The 19978-nt window shown below is 38.7% G+C and overlaps 1 protein-coding gene across 2 annotated transcripts in view; it reads left to right on the top strand.

The window, feature by feature from the left end:
* Lin7a (lin-7 homolog A, crumbs cell polarity complex component) overlaps positions 1-19691 on the top strand; it is a 142291-nt gene extending 122600 nt beyond the window's left edge. For both annotated transcript variants that reach the window (XM_052753279.1, XM_052753280.1), the window contains exons 5-6: positions 5873-6091; positions 14936-19691. In XM_052753279.1, coding sequence (XP_052609239.1) covers positions 5873-6091 — 219 coding nt within the window. In that variant the 3' untranslated portion in view covers positions 14936-19691. The remainder of the gene's footprint in view (positions 1-5872; positions 6092-14935) is intronic.
* The last annotated feature ends 287 nt before the right edge of the window (positions 19692-19978 follow it).

A 19978-nucleotide genomic window follows, 5' to 3' on the forward strand; every position in this document is an offset into this window, starting at 1 on the left:
TAAACAAGGCTCATCTCTCCTTGGAGAATCGAGTAGCCGAGCGTGATTGTGAACTGACAAATTATAGTACTCAGAGATGGATATTAGCATGTAGGCAGGAACAAAAGTACTCTGAGAGAACATTAGCATATTGTTTCCAAGGGATAAATGTGACACTTTTCATACACTTGCCACTTTTCTTAAGCAGAAGATAATACATTTAGAACAGGGAAATTAGCATATTTGAGAAAAGGGAAGGATCAAAGAACCATAGAGTTCTTTTCTGAACACAGCCTTTAAATGTTCAAAGATATTCCTGTCCTAATTAAATACCAACTCAGCAGAGCTCTACACCAAGCTCAAGATGATTAGATTTCTTACATCTGGCCACACTAAAATAACAACATTAAAAAACCCTTCAGAGGGCATAAGCTTATAACATGGCATCCAAACACAAGCTGTCCATTGGTGATTGGCTAACCAGATCCAAGAGTTGCACATGGTTACGAATACTTAGGTCAAAGTGCGATGGCTCTTGACGGAACACATGATGGAATCTCCAAGTCATTTCTCTTCACAAAGTTCCTCAGCCATGGTTGAGAAACCACTGGTCTAAAAATTTCCTAAAAAAAGAAAGAAACACTTCCATATTTACTTTTTATTATTTTGTTTTAGAATGTCAGTTCACAGGGAAGCGCTTAGATTCTCAGAAGAGCTAAATGTCAGCTTGTGACAGTGTGCTTTTCCAACTACCAGAACTAGGACAAATTTCTTAGCTTTTCCAAGACCTGTCTCATATACTTATTGTAAGATGTGCATCCAATACACATTTTAAAAAAAAGAAAAAAAATGAGCCTTTCACTAAGTAGGTGTATTAGAATATACATATATACATATATACATATATACATGCATGCATATACTCATATGCATAAATGCAAGTTCAAATTTAACAAGATTAAAGCAACATAGATACATAAAAACTATCATAAGACTGAAGTGATCCATTCTCATTGCAACAATACAATTTTATACTCTCAAGAATTTAGTTTTCTATCATTATGTAGAAATTGTTCAAAGGTTTGGATTACGATGACGCTTGTAAATATCTTATCCTATGTTTGCCTTTGCTCTAAGGATTAAACAGTCATGTTTGGTAAACGCAGGTAAACCTTCTGCTACTCTGACATATTCAAGGGCTTTCCTGATACCATTAAGTGTGCAGCTTAACCTTTGAAAGACAGCAGGCTGGATGCTACTTAGAATATTCAACATTTTATCAACTTCAATATATTTCTGTAAAAAGAATAAAAAGTAAAATAAAATCACAATCATCTTTGAGGGAAAAGAAATGGTTTCTGTGTGACTACATAGGGCCTTTTCAAACCTGAGAACCATAACTCAAAACAGAGACCCCCTTCAGGTAATTCCCACTGCTCTCTTACCAGTCAGCTCACACAGTTAGCTAGAAGTTGACCAATCCTTCATCTGCCGTTAGTTCCCATCCTTTCACCTCAGAGAAAAACAGACCAGCCATGTGCTTCATTTCTGGAGTAGTTAGAATAGTAGGGTGCGGTTGTTTTAAAACCACTCATCAGTAATAAATCCTGGAACAAATAGCTTTATGCAGTGAGCTGGGTCCCAGCTGATTTGGTCCCTATTTCCTTATTATGAAAAAACAAGGAGATACATGAGAATAAGGACCCCTTTTAACATGTTGAGCTACTTAATATACTAAGGTATTATAATCTCATACCTTTTGTATCTTTTCCTTTTTGATAACATCATCTAGCCCCCAATCCAAATGACAGATGTCACTTGGAAACCTGAGCATGCCAGGAACAACCCATGAGGCATGCTATCTCTTGGTTACCCAATAGTGTTTCTCGAAGGTATTCAACAACAAACTTTATCAAGTTAAGACCCAAATGTTCTTTATAAGAAAAGCCTGGCTGGACAGAGGAAAGGGGAGGGGGAAGTGATGCAATTATGTTTTCGTTTCAAAGAAGCAAAGCCAGAGAAAAGCGTTGGGCATAGGCACTTCACAGTTGATAGTGCATAGTTGATACTTATCATGTATAGTACTCTTTCCCAGGGCAGGGGTGTCCTCTCTCTGCTGTCTAGGCAAGGTCAAAATGTAACTGTGTCGAAAAGGGAGGCACATACAGTGAGCAAGTTCATGTAGGTAGCACAATCCAAATTCTTTTTAAGAGGATTCTCAATCATCTAGGAAATAGACCATACTAGAAATAGTATTTTGATATCTCTCTGTGTGAAATCGCTAAGGTATTTAAAGGTCAGAATGTACCCGAGTTTAAAGGTTGGTTCATTTAGCAGATACAACTTTGCTAAAGTTTCCAAAAATCAACAAACTTTAAAGTGTCCTAGTACTTTCTACTGCACAAGATTGCTAACAAAACAAATGTATAGTGGGTTATTCATTGAGCTCATTTCTTTTCCAAATTCCTGAATGGAAATATTCCTTTATACATTTACTTGACAGGAAACCTGGCACTTAGGGGTTTGCGTATTTTATTGCCCCATCCTTATGAGTTTCAAAAGTAGTTATAAAATGGTTTGAATTTTTCTATATTTATTTTTATAAGTGTTAAATATTTGAAGTCAGATAGACGTGAATGTTTTCAGGACCGAAGTGTCCACTCTTCCTGGTGCACTTGATTTACTTCTGTGAACATTCACAGCCCTTGAGGCATAACTGTGGTTCATAAAGTTGCTTTTTAGTGTTTTTCTGTTTTAGGACTACACTGTGTTCAAACCTTTTCTGGGTGCCTAGTATACTCACATGCCTTCTTCATTGCCATTCACATTTCTAAAACCTCTTCCTAGATGTCCATTGGGAAGACTTACGTTGAACGAGGTTTCTCTAAGCACCCTTTCAAATTGCAACAGATACGATAAAAACCCATAAAGCAAAGAGATGAAAACTGAAAGTATAGAATTCTGGTTTTAAAAGGGAAGAGGTATTTCATTTCAACATTGGACGCCTTTCTAGCTCTCCTCAATGTACATAAGAACCACAGTCGCCATCTGTGTAGAAAGCTCTTGTCACGAGGTTACAGCATTAGTCAAATTTCAGGTAAATGTTGTAAAGAAAAAAAATCCTTAAATTAGAAGAGATTTATATAGCCAATTTTGTTTTCAACAAAATAATCTCTATAATGTACCCCAGTTTAAAACATATTTTAAATAGTTAATAAGAAAGGAGGGATACTTTCAGCAAGAATAAGAAGTAAAATCCAAAACAGGAAAGATGCTAAACTTTCAGGGCTTAAGACATACCTTGTCCTGAGTGCGAATTAATGTATATTCCTAACTGAGCAAGTGTTCTGGCCTCTTCTAACTCACAAAACTAGAATTACACAGGAAAATGATCCATTTCTTTGTTCTAACTCTAATAAAAAAAAAAAGGAGTGAGGAGGGTTGTCAATCTATCTTTTCCTATTTAAAGGTTTACTGAAGAGCTAAAAGCATTCTAGGGATAGACACATGGTAAGTCAAGACAAGCATATGTCTGCCAAAGCACGAATGGATACAAATAGAGGGAAAAGTGTGGTGTTCTGAGTGATCCTTAAGACAAACGTGAAGACATTTGGTGAAAACAACACCAGAGTATTTGAAATGAACTGCAAGCATGCTTATATTCCTTCACCTCTGTAGTCCATCTTTGTTTCCATGATACTACTGAGCTGTGTAACTTGCGGCCATGTAAGTGTTTTTCATGTAGTAGAAATAAGGAAAAGAGTGTGGGTTCATTTAGTGGCTTTGTGCTCTGGTGTGGAAAACAAAGGCAAGGACTTACTGATGCTGGTAAGCCCCTGAGAGAGAATCTCTGTCACAATCTAGGCCGGGTTACTAGATTGGAAGAGCATGGGAGTTGCTCTTTGTGAGCTGCTCCTAAAAGATGGCAGAGCCGGGGATTGGAGAAGGCAACAGTGGTTCCCAGGGCCAAAGTATGGGGCATGGGATTCAGCTTTCTCTCTGCCATCTCCCCTATCAGGAGTGCCTGGTGACCCCTGCATTAGTGCCAGAGGCCTCTGGTGACACTCTGAATGAGCACAATAGTGCTTAAAGGCGAATGATGAGCCCCTCCAGGTCTGGCCTAGAATCTTCCACTCGACTAAATGGAGCAACTAGCACAAAAAAATGCAAAAGCAAGTTCTGGAGGTTGACCAGTTGGCCTCAGAAGAGGGTGAACCACTGTTATTAAACAGGAAAATCTGGTGTTGTGGCACACACCTTTGATTCTGCCACATGGCAGTAGAGACAGAAGGACCAAAGTTGACAGTCCTCCTTTACTGCATATGGTGTTCTAGACCAGCCTGTGCTACATGAGATCTCTGTAAAAACCAAACAATAACAAAAATCTCAGGTAAGTTTTAATGTGGAAAAATAAAAGTGTTTGGATAAACAAACCAAGCTTTCATTTGAAAGTAACAGTCCACATAGTAATAAATCATTTTGAGACAAATTACAAAGTAACAAACAAGCAAACTTGAAAAGAGGTTTCTATTGTCAAGATTTTCTCTTGTCTTTTATTTACTTGAAAATTTTGTGGACTATAACAGTTCAGATTAATGCTTAATAAAAGTCTAATTAGTGACTGTCAATGATTGAATGAATAACCAAAAGAATGAAGCCATCAATGAACATGTTTATTTTCCTGGGCTTTAGACTTGTAAGAGGGCCCAATGTGAAAAACTTGATAAATTCGCTGATATTTTGCCAACATTCTCCCGATGTATTACTTTCCTTGTGCAGTGTCTGAAACAGAGAAACTTAAACTTTGGACATCCAATTGTGAGATTCCACTTCTCCCTGCCTTTCGTTTATGAATCCCCTTTCCATTGCAAGATGATAAAAGTCCCTCTAGGCTAGTTTAAGCCTTTGTAATTCAAAGCATTAAGCTTTTGAATGAAGACATTAAATTTAGAGTATGGGAATGGAATATCAATTAGCTTTTATTATTTATTTGTTTCGGCATCATTATTTAATAATCTTTTCCTTGTGTCTAAATTCTAGTACTTCAATCACTGTAGATGCTTAGTGGGGGTTATTATCTGATCGAGAAAACTTCCCTTCATTGTAATTTTTAACTTTTCTTTTTCAAAATATTTTTTGATTCCTTCATTTACCCTTCCAGGTGAAATTTAGAAATTCCACTTGAATATTTGACTTATTATTAGGTCTTTCCTATCTTTTGCTCTCCTGACTCAAATCATGTAATCCACCCTGTATGTCCTAATACCACCTAACCAACTTGTAGTTCAGTTATAGACATAGATAATAATGGTGATGATATTGTTTTATTTGCCGTGTCTTCTGGAAGTTGCGGACTTCAGATATTTTGTCCAGGATTTTATAGGATTTTGTTGCAGGATAGTGTTCTTGTTTTCATTATTATTATTATTGTTGTTGTTGTTGTTGTTGTTGTTGTTTTGTTCTGTTTTGTTTTAAATATGATCTCCTGTACCCTAGGATGATCTTGAACTTACTATATAGCCAAGAATGACTTGAGCTTCTGATGATTTTGTTTGGGGAGTAGCATGTCCCACCAACTATGGTTGTATGTGATACTGATAGACTCCAGGGCATCATCGTGCTAGGCAAGTACCCTACAAACTGAGATACAGCACCAGCCCCTTGGTTTTGATTTTTGAAATAGGGTTTTCACATTGTCAATCAGGCTGACCTGAAGCTGATAATGCAGCCCAGATTCCCTTTGAACTCTCAGCAACCCTCCTATCTCAGCCTTGTGAGTACAGGGATTGACAGCTCAGAGCTATGCTTGCCTCAAAGTTTGGGTTTTTACTGGGATAGTTATTTCACACTAGCCGCGGAGGAAAACAAATGAGTTCTCTCCTTATCTGTTTAGAGTGTGGAAGGAGAGCATCACGAGAAAGCCGTGGAACTTCTCAAGGCTGCGAAGGACAGCGTGAAGTTAGTGGTCAGATACACCCCGAAGGTCCTGGAGGAGATGGAGGCTCGTTTTGAGAAGCTTCGGACAGCTCGGCGTCGGCAGCAGCAGCAATTGCTCATTCAGCAGCAGCAACAGCAGCAGCAACAGCAGCCACAACAAAACCACATGTCATAGGTGAGACTCAGCCTCCTCCCCGTGCGCAAGCGCCTCACTCCCGAAAGACAGCTCCTGGGCCAACTGAAATGAAACTGTCGGGTGTAACAGACACTCCAAGGAAAATTAATCAAATGAAAGGTGATGGGGTCCGAAAATATAAACGGGTTATTCCATTTCTATGTGTCATTCCACTACAGCCTCTGCTTTATGTAAGATATTTTGGAAAATAACGTGCTATGGCAGGGGTAGCTACCGAATCCATGATGCGTTTTTATAAACTAGGGTGATGTATCCTCTTTGCTAACCCAGATGAACGCAGGAATGGGAGCTGATTCTAGTGCACTCATCCCCTTGACTAGCAGTTTTTACATAGTATACAAGCTCCACAATAGAATAGTGCTATACCTGGCTAGATATACTTAGATCAGAGAGATATAGTGTATTGGAAATGTGTTCCACATTAAGAATGAAGTAGCACAATGATAGTCAACACAATGTGTCATACTTAAGGGTTTGAAATATATCTGCCTCTTTTACCTTCTCCCAAATTCTGCTTCACAACAAGAAACGATAAATCAAGGTTTGCATCTATTTTCAAGAAAATTGAAGAAAAAATTATTCATAGTAAAAGTTGCCACCTTTGAAGTGTGTACTATGTGTCAGGGACACCTTTATCACATAGCCCTAAGCCTCTGAAGAGCCTTTCAAGGAAATTAACATTAAAGCCATGTTTTAGTCAGTGTTCTATTGCTGTGAAGAGACACCATGACCATGGTGTCTCTTATAAAGGGAAACATTTAATTGGTGGTGACTTACAGTTTCAGAGGTTTAGTCCATTATCATCAGGGTGGGACATGGTGGCATGCAGGCAGACATGGTACTGGAGAAGAAGCTGAGAGTTCTACATCTGGATCTACAGACAGCAGGCAGAAACTGGCACACTAGGCCTAGCTTGAGCATATAAGACCTCAAAGTCCACGCCCCCCCCCCCCCCCCCCCCCCCCCCCCGTCCCCCCCATGGTAACACACTTCCTCCAACAAGGCCACACCTACTCCAAGGCCACACCTCCTAATAGTCCACTCCCTATGAGCCAAACATTTAAAGACATGAGTCTATGGGGGTCATTCCTATTCAAACCACCACAAGCCACATCATTGAGATGAGCAGTCTGAAGCTGTGATCAGCCATCACTAACAAGTAAATTGGAAGTAGGGTTCTTCTTCTGGCAGTGTAAGATGCTCTGAAGTTATTTTTATGTTTTCCGAGCTATTCACTGGAAAAAGAGCAATTTTATCATTAGGCATTTGTGTACTACAATGTCTTTCAATGTGCCTTGGTAAGGACATTCAAATGTTCTTAGAAAAATGACAACAGGTGATGATGATTTTCCATTTTTCCATATTGGTTTACTGTTTGCTTAACAGAAATATTGATTGAGACATGAAACATGCCTTTAAAAAAATGACACTTGTGTAAAAGAAAATCTACATAGTGAGTTTTCTTTTTAAGCATACTTTAGAGATTGTAGAAATGGCTTAGTAGTTAAGAGCACTTACTGATTTTGCAGTGGACCTGGATTTGGTTCCCAACACCTACGTCACAGAGCTCACACCACCTCCAATTCTAGCTCCAAGGTTTCTGATCCTCTGGCTTCTGAGAATACACCACGCACATAGTACACGTAAAGACAATTACACACACACACACAATAATGAAATACACACGTACATACATTTTTTTAAAATTATATTCCTTGCCCCAAAAGTATTTAGCTCCAATGCCAGATGTCTTTTGACACAACTGTGGCCAGGCCCTCTCCAGTGAGATCCAGAGGTAACATGAGCAAACACCTTATCTCTATGAGGCTGCATTCTGCTAAGAGGGAATAATTAATATATAAGCAAGAAAATAAGTCAACATCCTTTTGAGAGCAATATTTTGAAAAGTTAACTAAGGCTGTTTGAATGGACTCTGGCTAGGAGGTTACTCCACACAGACCCCTCAAAAGAGATAGCATTGGAGATGAAACTGAATGCCAAGGACCAGCCCCCAAGGAGATTATAAGAGAAAAAATGGGCAGTGTGCTAGTGTATGAGCGGTTTGATATTTGAAGTACAGAAAGAAGACTTTGAGAGTTGGGAATGATAAACCTTGAGTGATAATGATAGTGGTGGATTGTGAGGTCAAAGGATATGTGGGAACTGGGTACAGAAAGCCTCTCCACCCCCTGAGAGAAATTAGATTTTATTGCAATGGGAGACTATGAAGTTTTTTAAGCAAAAAGGTGTCATGATTTGATTTATGCTCCATAAAGATAATTTGACTTCTGTGACAATAGAGCATTACAGGGTTATAACAGAAAGAGACAAGTTGGAAGGTTAAAATATAGTGATCCAAGCAAGAGATAGACTAAATTAGACTATGTGGTTGGGATAGATACCATGAATAGATGTGGACTAGTCATTTTGCCTAAAGCCTTCTTCTCAATTACCCATTCTGTACTCTCAAAATTCTATCAAAAGTCTTTTTGGTAATAGAGGACATCCATGATTCTCTAATCAACCACTAGCACGCTTTCTATTAATGCTAGTGTTTCTTCTGTTCCTGGTAATACAAGCTCATACCTATTCTCCTGAGTGATTCATGATGTCAACCCTGAGTAAAATTGTCCAGGGATGTTTTGAAAGCAATATGTGTCAATCAGACTTCTGAGCTCTTACTGAAAGCTGCCCATGTTTTGCTAATTCAATCATCTTTGGAAATACACAATTTGACATAGACAACCATTTGGATTTCTATTCCCTGTTCAGTCTTCATTAAGTCACCTCAAGATTTCTTATGGCTCATTAGAAATTCACTTACATATTTAACCAGAAAAAAGCACAGGCTGTCTTTTGTTGTTTACATAGGATGTAGAAGAGTTCTGTTTGCTTGAGCATGAATTTTGTATCTATGCCTGTCAAGAGAGATATTGTAGTACACAGTGTCTGCCCCTTGAGATTAAATGGTAGTGACCATTTCAAGAACAATGAGAATACACCCAATTCATGGCACCCATGGATTTATGGTGAGTTCAATCAAAAAGACCCATATTAGCTCTTGCTTAATTTTTAATTAACTTGATCTTGAGGGAGTCAGAAAAGATTTACAACACTTACTAAGTTATACTACAGTTGTTTTTAAGAATTTTCAAGCTTATTAAATCTATTTAACTTGAAACAGATCTTGGATTTTTTGTTTTTGTTGCCATTCAAGCCAAGACCAGATAATCAAATTAGAATATTTGTCAGATACAGTCTCACTGCTTATTGGATGAAATATAACTTGATGTTCTCAACATCAGAAGTAATGTATGTTATCTGAGAAGGTAGAAATTATGGAGTCACTATGAATGGGAAGTGGATAAAAAAGAAAACCAGATGGAATGTAAGTTGTACAGGGTTTGTCTTTCATACCTACTTGAATTTTAAATTGTGCAGAACTAAAATTGCCTTTCATCCTCACTTCTGTGTTTGTTAAGTGAGAAGATTAGATCCCGTTTCCAAAAATGTAAAAATAGGAATACTCCACAGTTACATGAAAGGAATCTAAACAGAAAATATGATTACAGGATTTGTCATGTCATGGCACTTTTTGAGAAAGTGCTATGTTTATTCATCTTACATGGATTTTTTTTTTTTTTTGGTGCCTTGTCCAGTCGTCATCAGACTTACATGGATTTTTAATTTTAAAACACAACTTCATGTACACATTTGGATTTTCACTCTGGTTTTCAAAGAATAAAAAGAAGAGGAACACGAACAATATTTCAGATATTAATATTCCAAGAAACATCCCAAGACCAAAGCCTGTTCCTTCCCTCCATTGTTGGGCAAGGATAGGATGAAGAATTCACCAGCTATGAAACCACCACAAATTCCCACAGGTGAACACAGTGGCTAGCAACGTGGCTGACCCTACCTTCTGCTCTTTAGATCTGTTTCTTTTACTTTGCCCTTTCTGAAATTTCCCTCTACCCCCTGTTAATACCAAGGAATAGTTGCCAAAACCACTGACCCAGCCACTGGGAGCAGTAGATCCTATAAGGCAACCTGATAAAGGTAAATAAAAGGAGTCCGGAGTCCAGAGTCCATCAAGCAGAAATTGGGAGCAGGCATAACGAGAATGCTAATGTTTATGAAATGATACAAGCAAGAACCCCTCTGAGTGATTCAGACATATTAAATGGCACTTCTTCACAATAGCCCCATGATGCTACATCTCAGTTGTGTTTTAAGTCATGAGTGAGAGACATAAAATGATTTTTAAACAAATGGAAAATTTTACAACTAGAAAATGACAGGGCAGAATTTAGACTGAAAAAATATGGTCTTCCACACCTCTTATTCCTCACTACACTGAAACACTGTGTCACTGCTCAAAGGCACTCAAACTTAGTGTTTGCTGATTCTACCTCATATTCATGAACTTCCTGGAGATGCAGTTTTACATTGCTTACTGTTATCCATGTCGAAACCACCCTCCCCAGTCACCTCCAAAGCAGTACACCACCCTTGAAAAAGCTTCATCACTACAATATCACTAGTTGTCCATTTTTGTCACAAAAATTCGCTATATATTTAGTGCTTGAAGGTAACACAACTTTAATATCTTATAGTTCTGTAAGATTCATTGCAATTGTTATAAAAATCTCAAGGACATTTTTTTTTGACAAAAATATAAACACTAGTCCAAAAATTTTCAACCATTGCACCATTGAATAGCTAAACAATCTAGAGTAAAAGGAACAAATCTGGGATCATCACACTTCCTGTCTTTGAAATGTATTGCAGAATCATTTAATCATAGTAAACCAAACAGCATGGTACTGGAGGAGCTTCCATGCTGTTTTCACACAATGACTGTTGTAAATCACAAATAATACACCCACCAATACTGGTCTGCCTTTTCTCTGCACTGTTTTAACATTTGCTGTCTTTTTTAATCTTTCAAATAGCCATTCTGGTAGCCAAGAAAACTCATTTTGACTTAAAATTTCATTTCCCCAAGAGTTCATGATGATGAGTGTTTTATTTGTTTATTTTTCATGTGTCTCTTGGCTATTTATCGTCTTTGGGAAATAATCATCTAAGTGCTTTGGCTCCTTTTTTAATCAACTGTTTTGGTGTTGCTGTTTTGATTTTGGCTTGAGTTCTTTAACATATTTTGGATATTAGCCCCTCATCCAATGTATTATTCGCAAGTATTTTCTCCCAGTTTCTGGTCATTCGTCTCTTCATTTCATTGTCTCCTTTGAAATGAAGAAGGTTTTTTTTTTTTTTTGTTTCAAAAAATTCCATTTGCCCAGTTTTGCTATTCTCCCCTATGTTTCATGCTGTATATGCGGTGTATGCTCAACCCAGTTTCTCCATGTGAGAGAAAACATGCCGTATATGTCTTTCCTTTCTTTGCCTGGTTTACTTTTCTTACTGTGATGGTCTTCAGTCCCTTCTGTTTGACATCAACTGACTACCAAACCATTGCTTCGTCTACAACCCCGAGTCACCCACTAATATGTAATCCAGCGCATCCACAGACCCTGCAAGATGGAAGGTACACCTATCAAGGCAGGGATGGGAGGAACAATTCTGAAGACCACAACGGCACCGCCGAGAGTTGACAAAGAAATATGTTCAACAAAATTCATTCTAAAACACAAACCAAGTTTGTTGCGTGAGAATAAATTACTGTGGCCAGCAAGATGACTTAGTCGGTAAAGGCGGTTGTCACAAAACACTGGTGACTTTCAGTCTTAACCCTTTCCCAACTGAGCAATTTTAGCCATGTTTAAACCTGGAGACATGAGTCTGATTTCCAGAACCCACCACATAAAGATGGAAGAGGAAAACCAAGACCACAAAGTTGACCTCTAACACACACACACACACACACACACACACACACACACACACACACACACGCACACACACACCACTTAAAAATAAATCCACTTAAAAATGAATGACTAATCTTCTGAGTTATAAGTCATGTGATAGGTAAATAATCAGATGATTCCTCTCAGGAGTTATGCTGACCTCTACTTCATTTGCCTACTACCCTCTCAGCTACTGCTATATTTCTTAGTTCCATTCCCCTCCTGGATATATGAGAAACCCTACAATTCTGAATGTATAAACTGTGTTTGGATCCCCATTCCTTTAGGACATATGACTGTGATAATTTGGTTACTTTAAAAAAAAAAACTCAATCTCCAAGCCAGAACGTGGTGACACATGCCTTTAATCCCAGCACTCAGGAGTCAGAGGGAAGTGGATCTCTGCCAGTTCCAGGCCAGTCTAGTCTACAGACAAAGCTCTAGGACAGCCAGGGCTACAAAGAGAAACCCTGTCTTGAAAAACAAAAACAAAACAAAACAAAAAAAAATAAAATTAAAATTAAAAAAAATAAAAAATCTCTAGCTCTGTCACTGCAGGGAGCCGTCAGTCTAACCTTCAGTAAAATACTCTCTTATAGAGATTAAATATGAAAAGGGAAATATGTAAACTCAATAAAACAATAAAAAATGTTAATGTGTGACCATTTAATACATTTCAGTCATGATGATACTGTTGCTACCGATGCTGCAGTGGGTAAAGATGTCAATCAATGGCATTCATGCTTTACACAATGCAGAAAGGCAATTTGCTTCTGCGCAGTGGCCCCTTACGTGTCTGTTGTCTGTTCTGTGGCCCACGGGGTTGCTGGAACATCGCTAGACGACTTTCAGCCGGTGGGTCGGTCAGAAGTAGGCAGAATAATTTTTTGAAAATCTGTTTTGTGTGATTAATTTTTTTTGGCATTAATTGAAGTAAAAATAGCAGCGTCTCTTAAAGCAAGGATTGGGAGAGATGAGTCTGTAGTAGCGGAAGAGTGGCAGTTCTGAGGGAGGGGTTCAGGGAAGCAGCACCCTCAAATCTGGTCAAATGGCCCAGGCTGTTCTAGGTAGCGTCAGGCTGACCCTGAAGGAGGACTTAATTTCTGCCTCAGAGAAGGGATATTGGTGCTTCCAACTGGTCAGTCATGGGCTTTGCAGGCTTGTATCTCAGGAAAGGCATTACTAAAAGCTCTTGTACCAATTATAGCCACACTATGAACGTGGCTTGTATCTTTTGCCTGCGTGGAGAGAATTAGAATCATCTAGCACGGATAGGAAGAAATGTTAAGTATTTGAAACGTTGCCAAGCTGAAATTCTTTGTTTCATTTTGGGGAAATGCTGTGGCATTTCCTGTCATGTTCATCAGTTACTTCCTGCATAACAGGTTGATGGTTGGTGTTGCTTTGTTTTGCTTTTTCATGTTGGAAGACCATCAATGAATGATGATGCCTCAAATAATCCAAGCCATTCCCACTGTGGTGGTTTGAATGAGAAAGGCTCCCTGTCTTAGTTAGGGTTATTGCTGTGATGAAACAAAATGACCAAAAGCCACTTGGGGGAAAGAAAGGGTTTATTTGGCCTACATATCCTGAATCCACTAAAAGAAGCCAAGTCAGGGACTCAAACCGGCTAGAACCTGGAGACAGGAGCTGATGCAGAGGCCATGGAGAAGTGCTGCTTACTGGCCAGCTTTTCATAGCTTGCTCCTACTTTTGTATAGCACCCAGGACTGTACCAGACTTTTTCTTTTGAGCCACCAACCAGCTCCCAAATCATGACACAGAGACTTCTTATTGGTTATGAATGTTCGGCCTAGCTGAGGCTCCTTTCTGGCTAGCTCTTTTAACTTAAATTAATTTGCTTCTCTTTATTTACCTTTTGCCTCAGGGCTTTTTAATTTTCTTTCCTTCTGTATGTCTTACTTTCTCTTGCTTTCTCTAGTGTCTGGCTGGCTGGTGGCTGCCTGGATTCTTGCCCTGGGCATGGGCATGTCCCTCTCTTTCTCCCTCATTCTCTCATTCTCTCCTTCTCTCACTCATTCTTCTCCTGAGCCTAAATTTCTCCTCCTATTTATTGTCTCTGCCTGCCAGCCTCGCCCATCCTTTCTCTGCCTAGCTATTGACCATTCAACTCTTTAACAGACCAATCAGGTGCCTTAAGCAGGCAAGGTGAAACAAATGCAACACATTTACGTAATTAAACATGCATCCTTACATCGTTAAACAAATGCAGAATAAACAAATGTAACACACCTTTACATAGTTAAATATCCCACAACACAGTACCAGTAGCTCAGGGGTAACATCACCCACAATGGACTGGGACCTCCCCATCAATCACTAAAATGCCCTACAGCCTTGTCTACAGCCTGATTTTATGGAGGCATTTTCTCAATTGAGGTTCCCTCCTCTCAAATGACTAGAGCCTATATCAAATACACAAAACCGTCCAGCACACCCCCATAGTCTCATATTTGAATGTTAGGTTCCCAGATGGTAGAACTATTTTTGGAAGGTTTGGGGGGGGGGTGTGACCTTGTTGGAGGAGGTATGTCATACGGGGTGGGCTTTGAGGTTTCAAAAGATTACTATCAGGCCTAGCCTTCTACCCCCTGCTTCCTGATATGGAGAAAATGTAAGCTCTCAGCTACTGCTTCTCTGTCATTTCCACCTGCTTGATGCAATACTGTCTCCAAAGACGGTCATGGACTCACCCTCTAACACTATAAACAATCCCCCAATTAAAAGATTTCTTTTATAAGGTGCCTTGGTCATGGAATAGAACAGTAACTAAGACATTTGTACCATGTATACTCTTAATGTTTTTAGTGACTTATCGTCTTGAAAGATACAGTGCATACTCTTGATGTTTTTAGTGATTTATAGTTTAAAAATGAATCCTAATCACTGATTTCTCTCCACTGTCTCCCCCCCCTCTCCATTTTAGGCCCTGAAGAAAAGCTACCGGGTCAGTCATCAGACAGTCACAAATTTGGAATTGTGCTCCAGAATCCCAGCACATAGAAAAAGGGAAAGGCAACACCCATAACCGCACCCATCACAAAGCTGTGAACACCTGGTGTATCCATTCTTTACCAAGGCAATTCAACATCTTCCTCCTCTGGGCACCAGCCCCCTGTTCATTGCTTTTTACCTACTCAGACCTTCCATTCATGGCAGTGGAAACTCTCGGTGTGTTGAGGGAAAGAACTTTCCAGTCTGCAGACTGAAGTGGTGTAAGAATAAAGTCTGTGACTTTTGAACAAATCACCAGGGCTAGGATGATGTGAATCTTTAGTCTAAGGCTCTTCCAGAGATTAGCAAACCCTTCATTAGGCTATAGTTCAAACTGCATCAGTTCAAGGTTGTGGCCGCTTGAAAGGAACCTGCACATTGTCCCTTGCCCTCACCTGTTCCACAGTCTGTATTGCTGAGCTGTCAGGACTGGAATTGGATTTAGTTACAAACTCAACCTCCCTCCACTTTCCTCTTGAAAATGGCAAGTTCTTATCCCACACAATCTCTGCAGAACCTAGAAACAATTGGCTCTCTATTTTCTGTTTTTATCAATTTCTGGCTGTATTAACAGAGTAGGATATTTTACCTGAACTTTTAATTTTTAGAAGCAAGGGTTGCAACTCAATGTTGTCCTTTTTAAAAATTTAAGCATTGCCTATATCTATTATTTATTTCAACAGAGTAGAATGTACATTTATTCCGCAAAATACATAAGATCAGAGTACATTTGTTCTATATTTACCAAAGGTTACTATCCTGGTAAGAGATTATCTCCACTTTATGAACTCATCCTCACTTGATATATAACCTGCCCTCCATATTTTCTTGTGAAATTTTGTTTATTTATTTTTATTGGTAAACTTTGGAGAAGTCTAGACCCATCCTGCACACATATCTATTTGATATTTTAACTCTTGGAGATTTATAAAACTGAATTATAAAAGGTGCACATAGATATATATCCAAGGGGATATATCACACAAAGTTTCCATCAGTTTCCCTAAATGCAAACTGCATATTTTTGACAGTCTAATATCAAAGGTATTGGCCCTCTTACATTGAGGTATGTGGAACTCAGCGATACCAGTATTGTGAATGATAGACATTGCTTCCTCCAAAGGCAAATGTGTTTCGTTTTGCATATTTCCATTTGCAAATATGCAATCAGATTTTTCAGTTTTCACAAAGCGCTATTAGTGCTTCCTGCACACACAATACTTTTTAATTTAGGGTAAATCTGGGCTCCTAATCTGGTTTTCCATAATGTAATGAAAAGGAAGGAAGCTATAACTATCTGGGCACTTAAACACCTTAAGCACAAAAATGTACATGCACACACACACACAAACACACACATACACACACACACACACACAAGAATAACTGCCAACTTAAACCGTTGAAATAGAGCCAGGTATTTTAACATGTCCGTTTTTTTCAAATGCAGAAAATGGTCCGTCCCCCTCCAAAGATACAACAAATTTGATATTTCAGATAGTCCTCCAGCATAGAAATTTGTGAAGCTTGGCTTGCAGGCTATCTTCTTGAAACTAAACAAAACCAATTAGATTTTCCCAGCACGTTTTATTTCACGCCGTCGGGTGGTACTATTGTCAATGGCAATTTCTTCCTACTCTAGATAGTGCATCACTCACCAGGTGACAAAGAGTGAGAAACCCGAGAGCTACGCCAATTTATTTCAGCACTATCCTGTTGTGGTAACAGGTTCCCATCCTGGAAAACATCATTTTTTACTAGAGAGAGGTTGGGGGAGGGGTCGGCAAGGACCCAGAACGTTATATAAAATAGGTCAATAGAAGGGACAAGCATGGCAAAAAAGAACTAAGTGGAGACTATGTGAATATTATTCAGTTTGAAAGATAGTTCTCATTTTTATAAGAAAAAAATGTAATAAACATATATTTTAGTTATCATTTAACAAAGAAATATTAAAGCTATTCAGGAGATGCCACAAAACTCTCATAAAAGGAAACCATCTCACCCTTATAATGAGAAAATGGTCATTTCAACGAGTTTCAGTACATTGTATAAATTTGGAGCTTAAGATGAGTATGTTTTCCCTTAGCTGTTACGTGTTTAGTGAATATCAAAGTTAATATATGGTTTCACATCAATACAAGTATTGTCAGAAGCAACTCTGAAATCACCAGATACTTTACACTGGTGTTTTCTAGAAGTCTTTGTATTTTATGCTTCATTTGTACAATGTGTAGTGCTGATAAATGTATGCCAAGTTGTTTGTTGAAATGAAGCAATTCATCATACCTACAGAAGCCAAGGATAGGTTATACGTCTTGGTGGTCTTACATACAAATGGCTGGTTCACTTCAGTGACGTTTACCTTGTTGAAATTTAAGCATTTCCCTAAAATTGTAATCAAAGGGACACCCTCAAAGACTTAGCATGTCACTGATGGGTCTCTGAAGTTTCCCTGAAGCAAGATGGAAAAGAAAGAACAAATCCACCACAATTTGCCTGACCTTCTTTATTCCTAAGAATCACATACAGAGCCACGGACATGGCTGATGTCATCCATTTAAAAAAAAAAAAAAAGGCATAATAGACTACTCTTCCATTCAATTCAATATAAATATAATATAAACAGGCTGTTAAAAGTTAGGGAGAAATGGTTGTGACTTCTCGGCAGGGGCCTGATGAAGCGAATCTCAGTTCTTTCCTTTGGTCAAGGTGGTAGGCAGTGCAACAAATCTCTTTTGTACTTTTTCCCTCCTGCAATTTCTGAAGCAAGTACAGAAGGTAAAAGAATCCCTGAACATTTTCATTGGAGCATTTACATTTTGATTCTGTCGCCATTTGCAACGGGACCATCTGCAGGGAGATAATGAGCCTAAATTACAATCGACTTCGAAAGAACAACAGGCTTTTGTGTTCCTCAATCATGTAATCAATAGGGAACTCTCTAGTGAGGAGAGTCACCCCTATCTTTTAAGACAATGCTAAGATCTAAATGAAAACTCTAGCATTCAGGGGCTTGTTAAGAACTGGAGCTTATCTCGAAAGAACTTAGAGACGAATTACACCCATTTACAAATGCGGTTCCCAAACGTGACATCAAGTGGATCTTATCTCTTTTTACGCAGATGCACATTCAGGGCTCCAAATGTGGTACATTGCTTTCAATATCTATGACTATCTGTGGGTTTGTGAATGAGTGCCTGGATTTCTCACCTTTTAGCGGGGCTTTGCTTATAAGCACTCATAGCCTATATTTAAGAGTAGCTTCAGATAAAATTATGACATAAATATAAATCATTCTCTGAGGATTCAGGGAACCCTACAAGGAAGACCTTCCCCACCATCCTGTCCTTTAGATCCCAAACTCCATAAGACCAAAGGACGCGATTACATTCCTGGGGATGGGCTGGCACACTGTGGGGTACTCTATGAATATTTGTTGAATGAATGAATGATTGAAGAGGGGGACAAATGAACTGATTTTGACTTCTGACTGACATACCTTATTAATTGGCACTAGAATTTCACATGTCATAGCAGAGCCAGGATTTTCTCTAAGATATGATGTGGAATCAAATTACATGAAATATCTCAAAGAACCTTTATGTCAGGGGCAATGCTTGGGAATTCAGGTATACATATATATTTCCATGTATTTAGTTATTTAAATTCCTGTGTTGCTGGTGCATGCTAGATTCTGGAAATGCATTATGAAACAAGTCAAATGTAATGCCATCCTAAGGTGTAGTCCTTAGTGCTTATTCTGGCCAAACTGTTTTATCACCCACCTCATGGGAACCATGAAATATTTCCTGCATAACTTATGTGAGCTTGCTAATTTCTGAACATACCACTCAAATATACCACATAGTTTAGCCATAAAGCAAAGTTACAACCCAGTGACGTAGGCAATTGTAACAGTCTTAACAATTGCATCAGTTCCTATTAGGTTGCAGCTTCTGTACTGAATGCTTTCACAAACTCCTCCCCATAACAGCTCTACTTACTAGGCTCTATTTACACATGGCAATAGGAAAGCAAAGATTGCATGACTTTTTCAAGGTCACCTGATTAGCTGGTGGAGTTGGGGCTTGAACCTATGAAGTCCAACAGAATAGTTCGTATGCCTAACCATGATATGTGGGCTTGGGGAGCACTATTACATTACAATGGATGAGTCGTTGTATATAGAAATACCTTGAATTTGTAAAGTAGTAAAAGATATTAGTAAATTATAATTCATGATAGTCAACAAATCACATCAGAAACACAAAACAGGGTTAGAACTGAATCTTACTTTTATAGCATACTCTCATGAACAGTACTTCAAGCCAGGGACATGCATACAAGTTCAGATCTGGAAAATTTCTATTTGTGAAAATGTTTCAATGACTTCAGAATTATTTATTGTCAGCCACTGTGTCTATCTGGTGCTACAAAAACCGAAAGAACAAAAACCCCTGCTCTAAGGGCTTATAAATACACAGTGTAGAGATGAACCAAGGATATTTCATATGTATAGGGAAGGATTGGCCAATTGTACCGGTTTTTTTTCCCACCATTGCATGTACATCGTGTCTTTCCAATTGTTTTCATTGTTTTTATGAAAGAGCTGCAAAATTGTGCAGTGGTTAAACCTGACCAAAGTGGTATTATGCTGCTGGGAAGTAAACGTATTAGAAACCAGACCGGAAGTATTGTTTTTATTAACATCATGGGGATCATCAGATGCTAATACATGTGTGTATTTGGATGTGAAGACTCATATGTTTCTCTATCCCTAACACATACTGAGATCTTTCCGTGTAGGGATGAGGTTCTCTTAAGAAAGAGAGAACACAGTTCCTTCTTTCCCCCTTCACGTCCCACATCAGAACTTCAGAGACTAGATTAAAAAGTGGAGATCTTTAAGTCATTCTACAAGCGGGTACCAGTTTGGTTTTGGAAATCTAATCGTTTGCTTTGGATGTTATCT

Source organism: Peromyscus californicus, unplaced genomic scaffold (assembly GCF_007827085.1).
Source record: "Peromyscus californicus insignis strain IS unplaced genomic scaffold, ASM782708v3 Scaffold_24__1_contigs__length_46423439, whole genome shotgun sequence".
Taxonomy (NCBI): domain Eukaryota; kingdom Metazoa; phylum Chordata; class Mammalia; order Rodentia; family Cricetidae; genus Peromyscus; species Peromyscus californicus.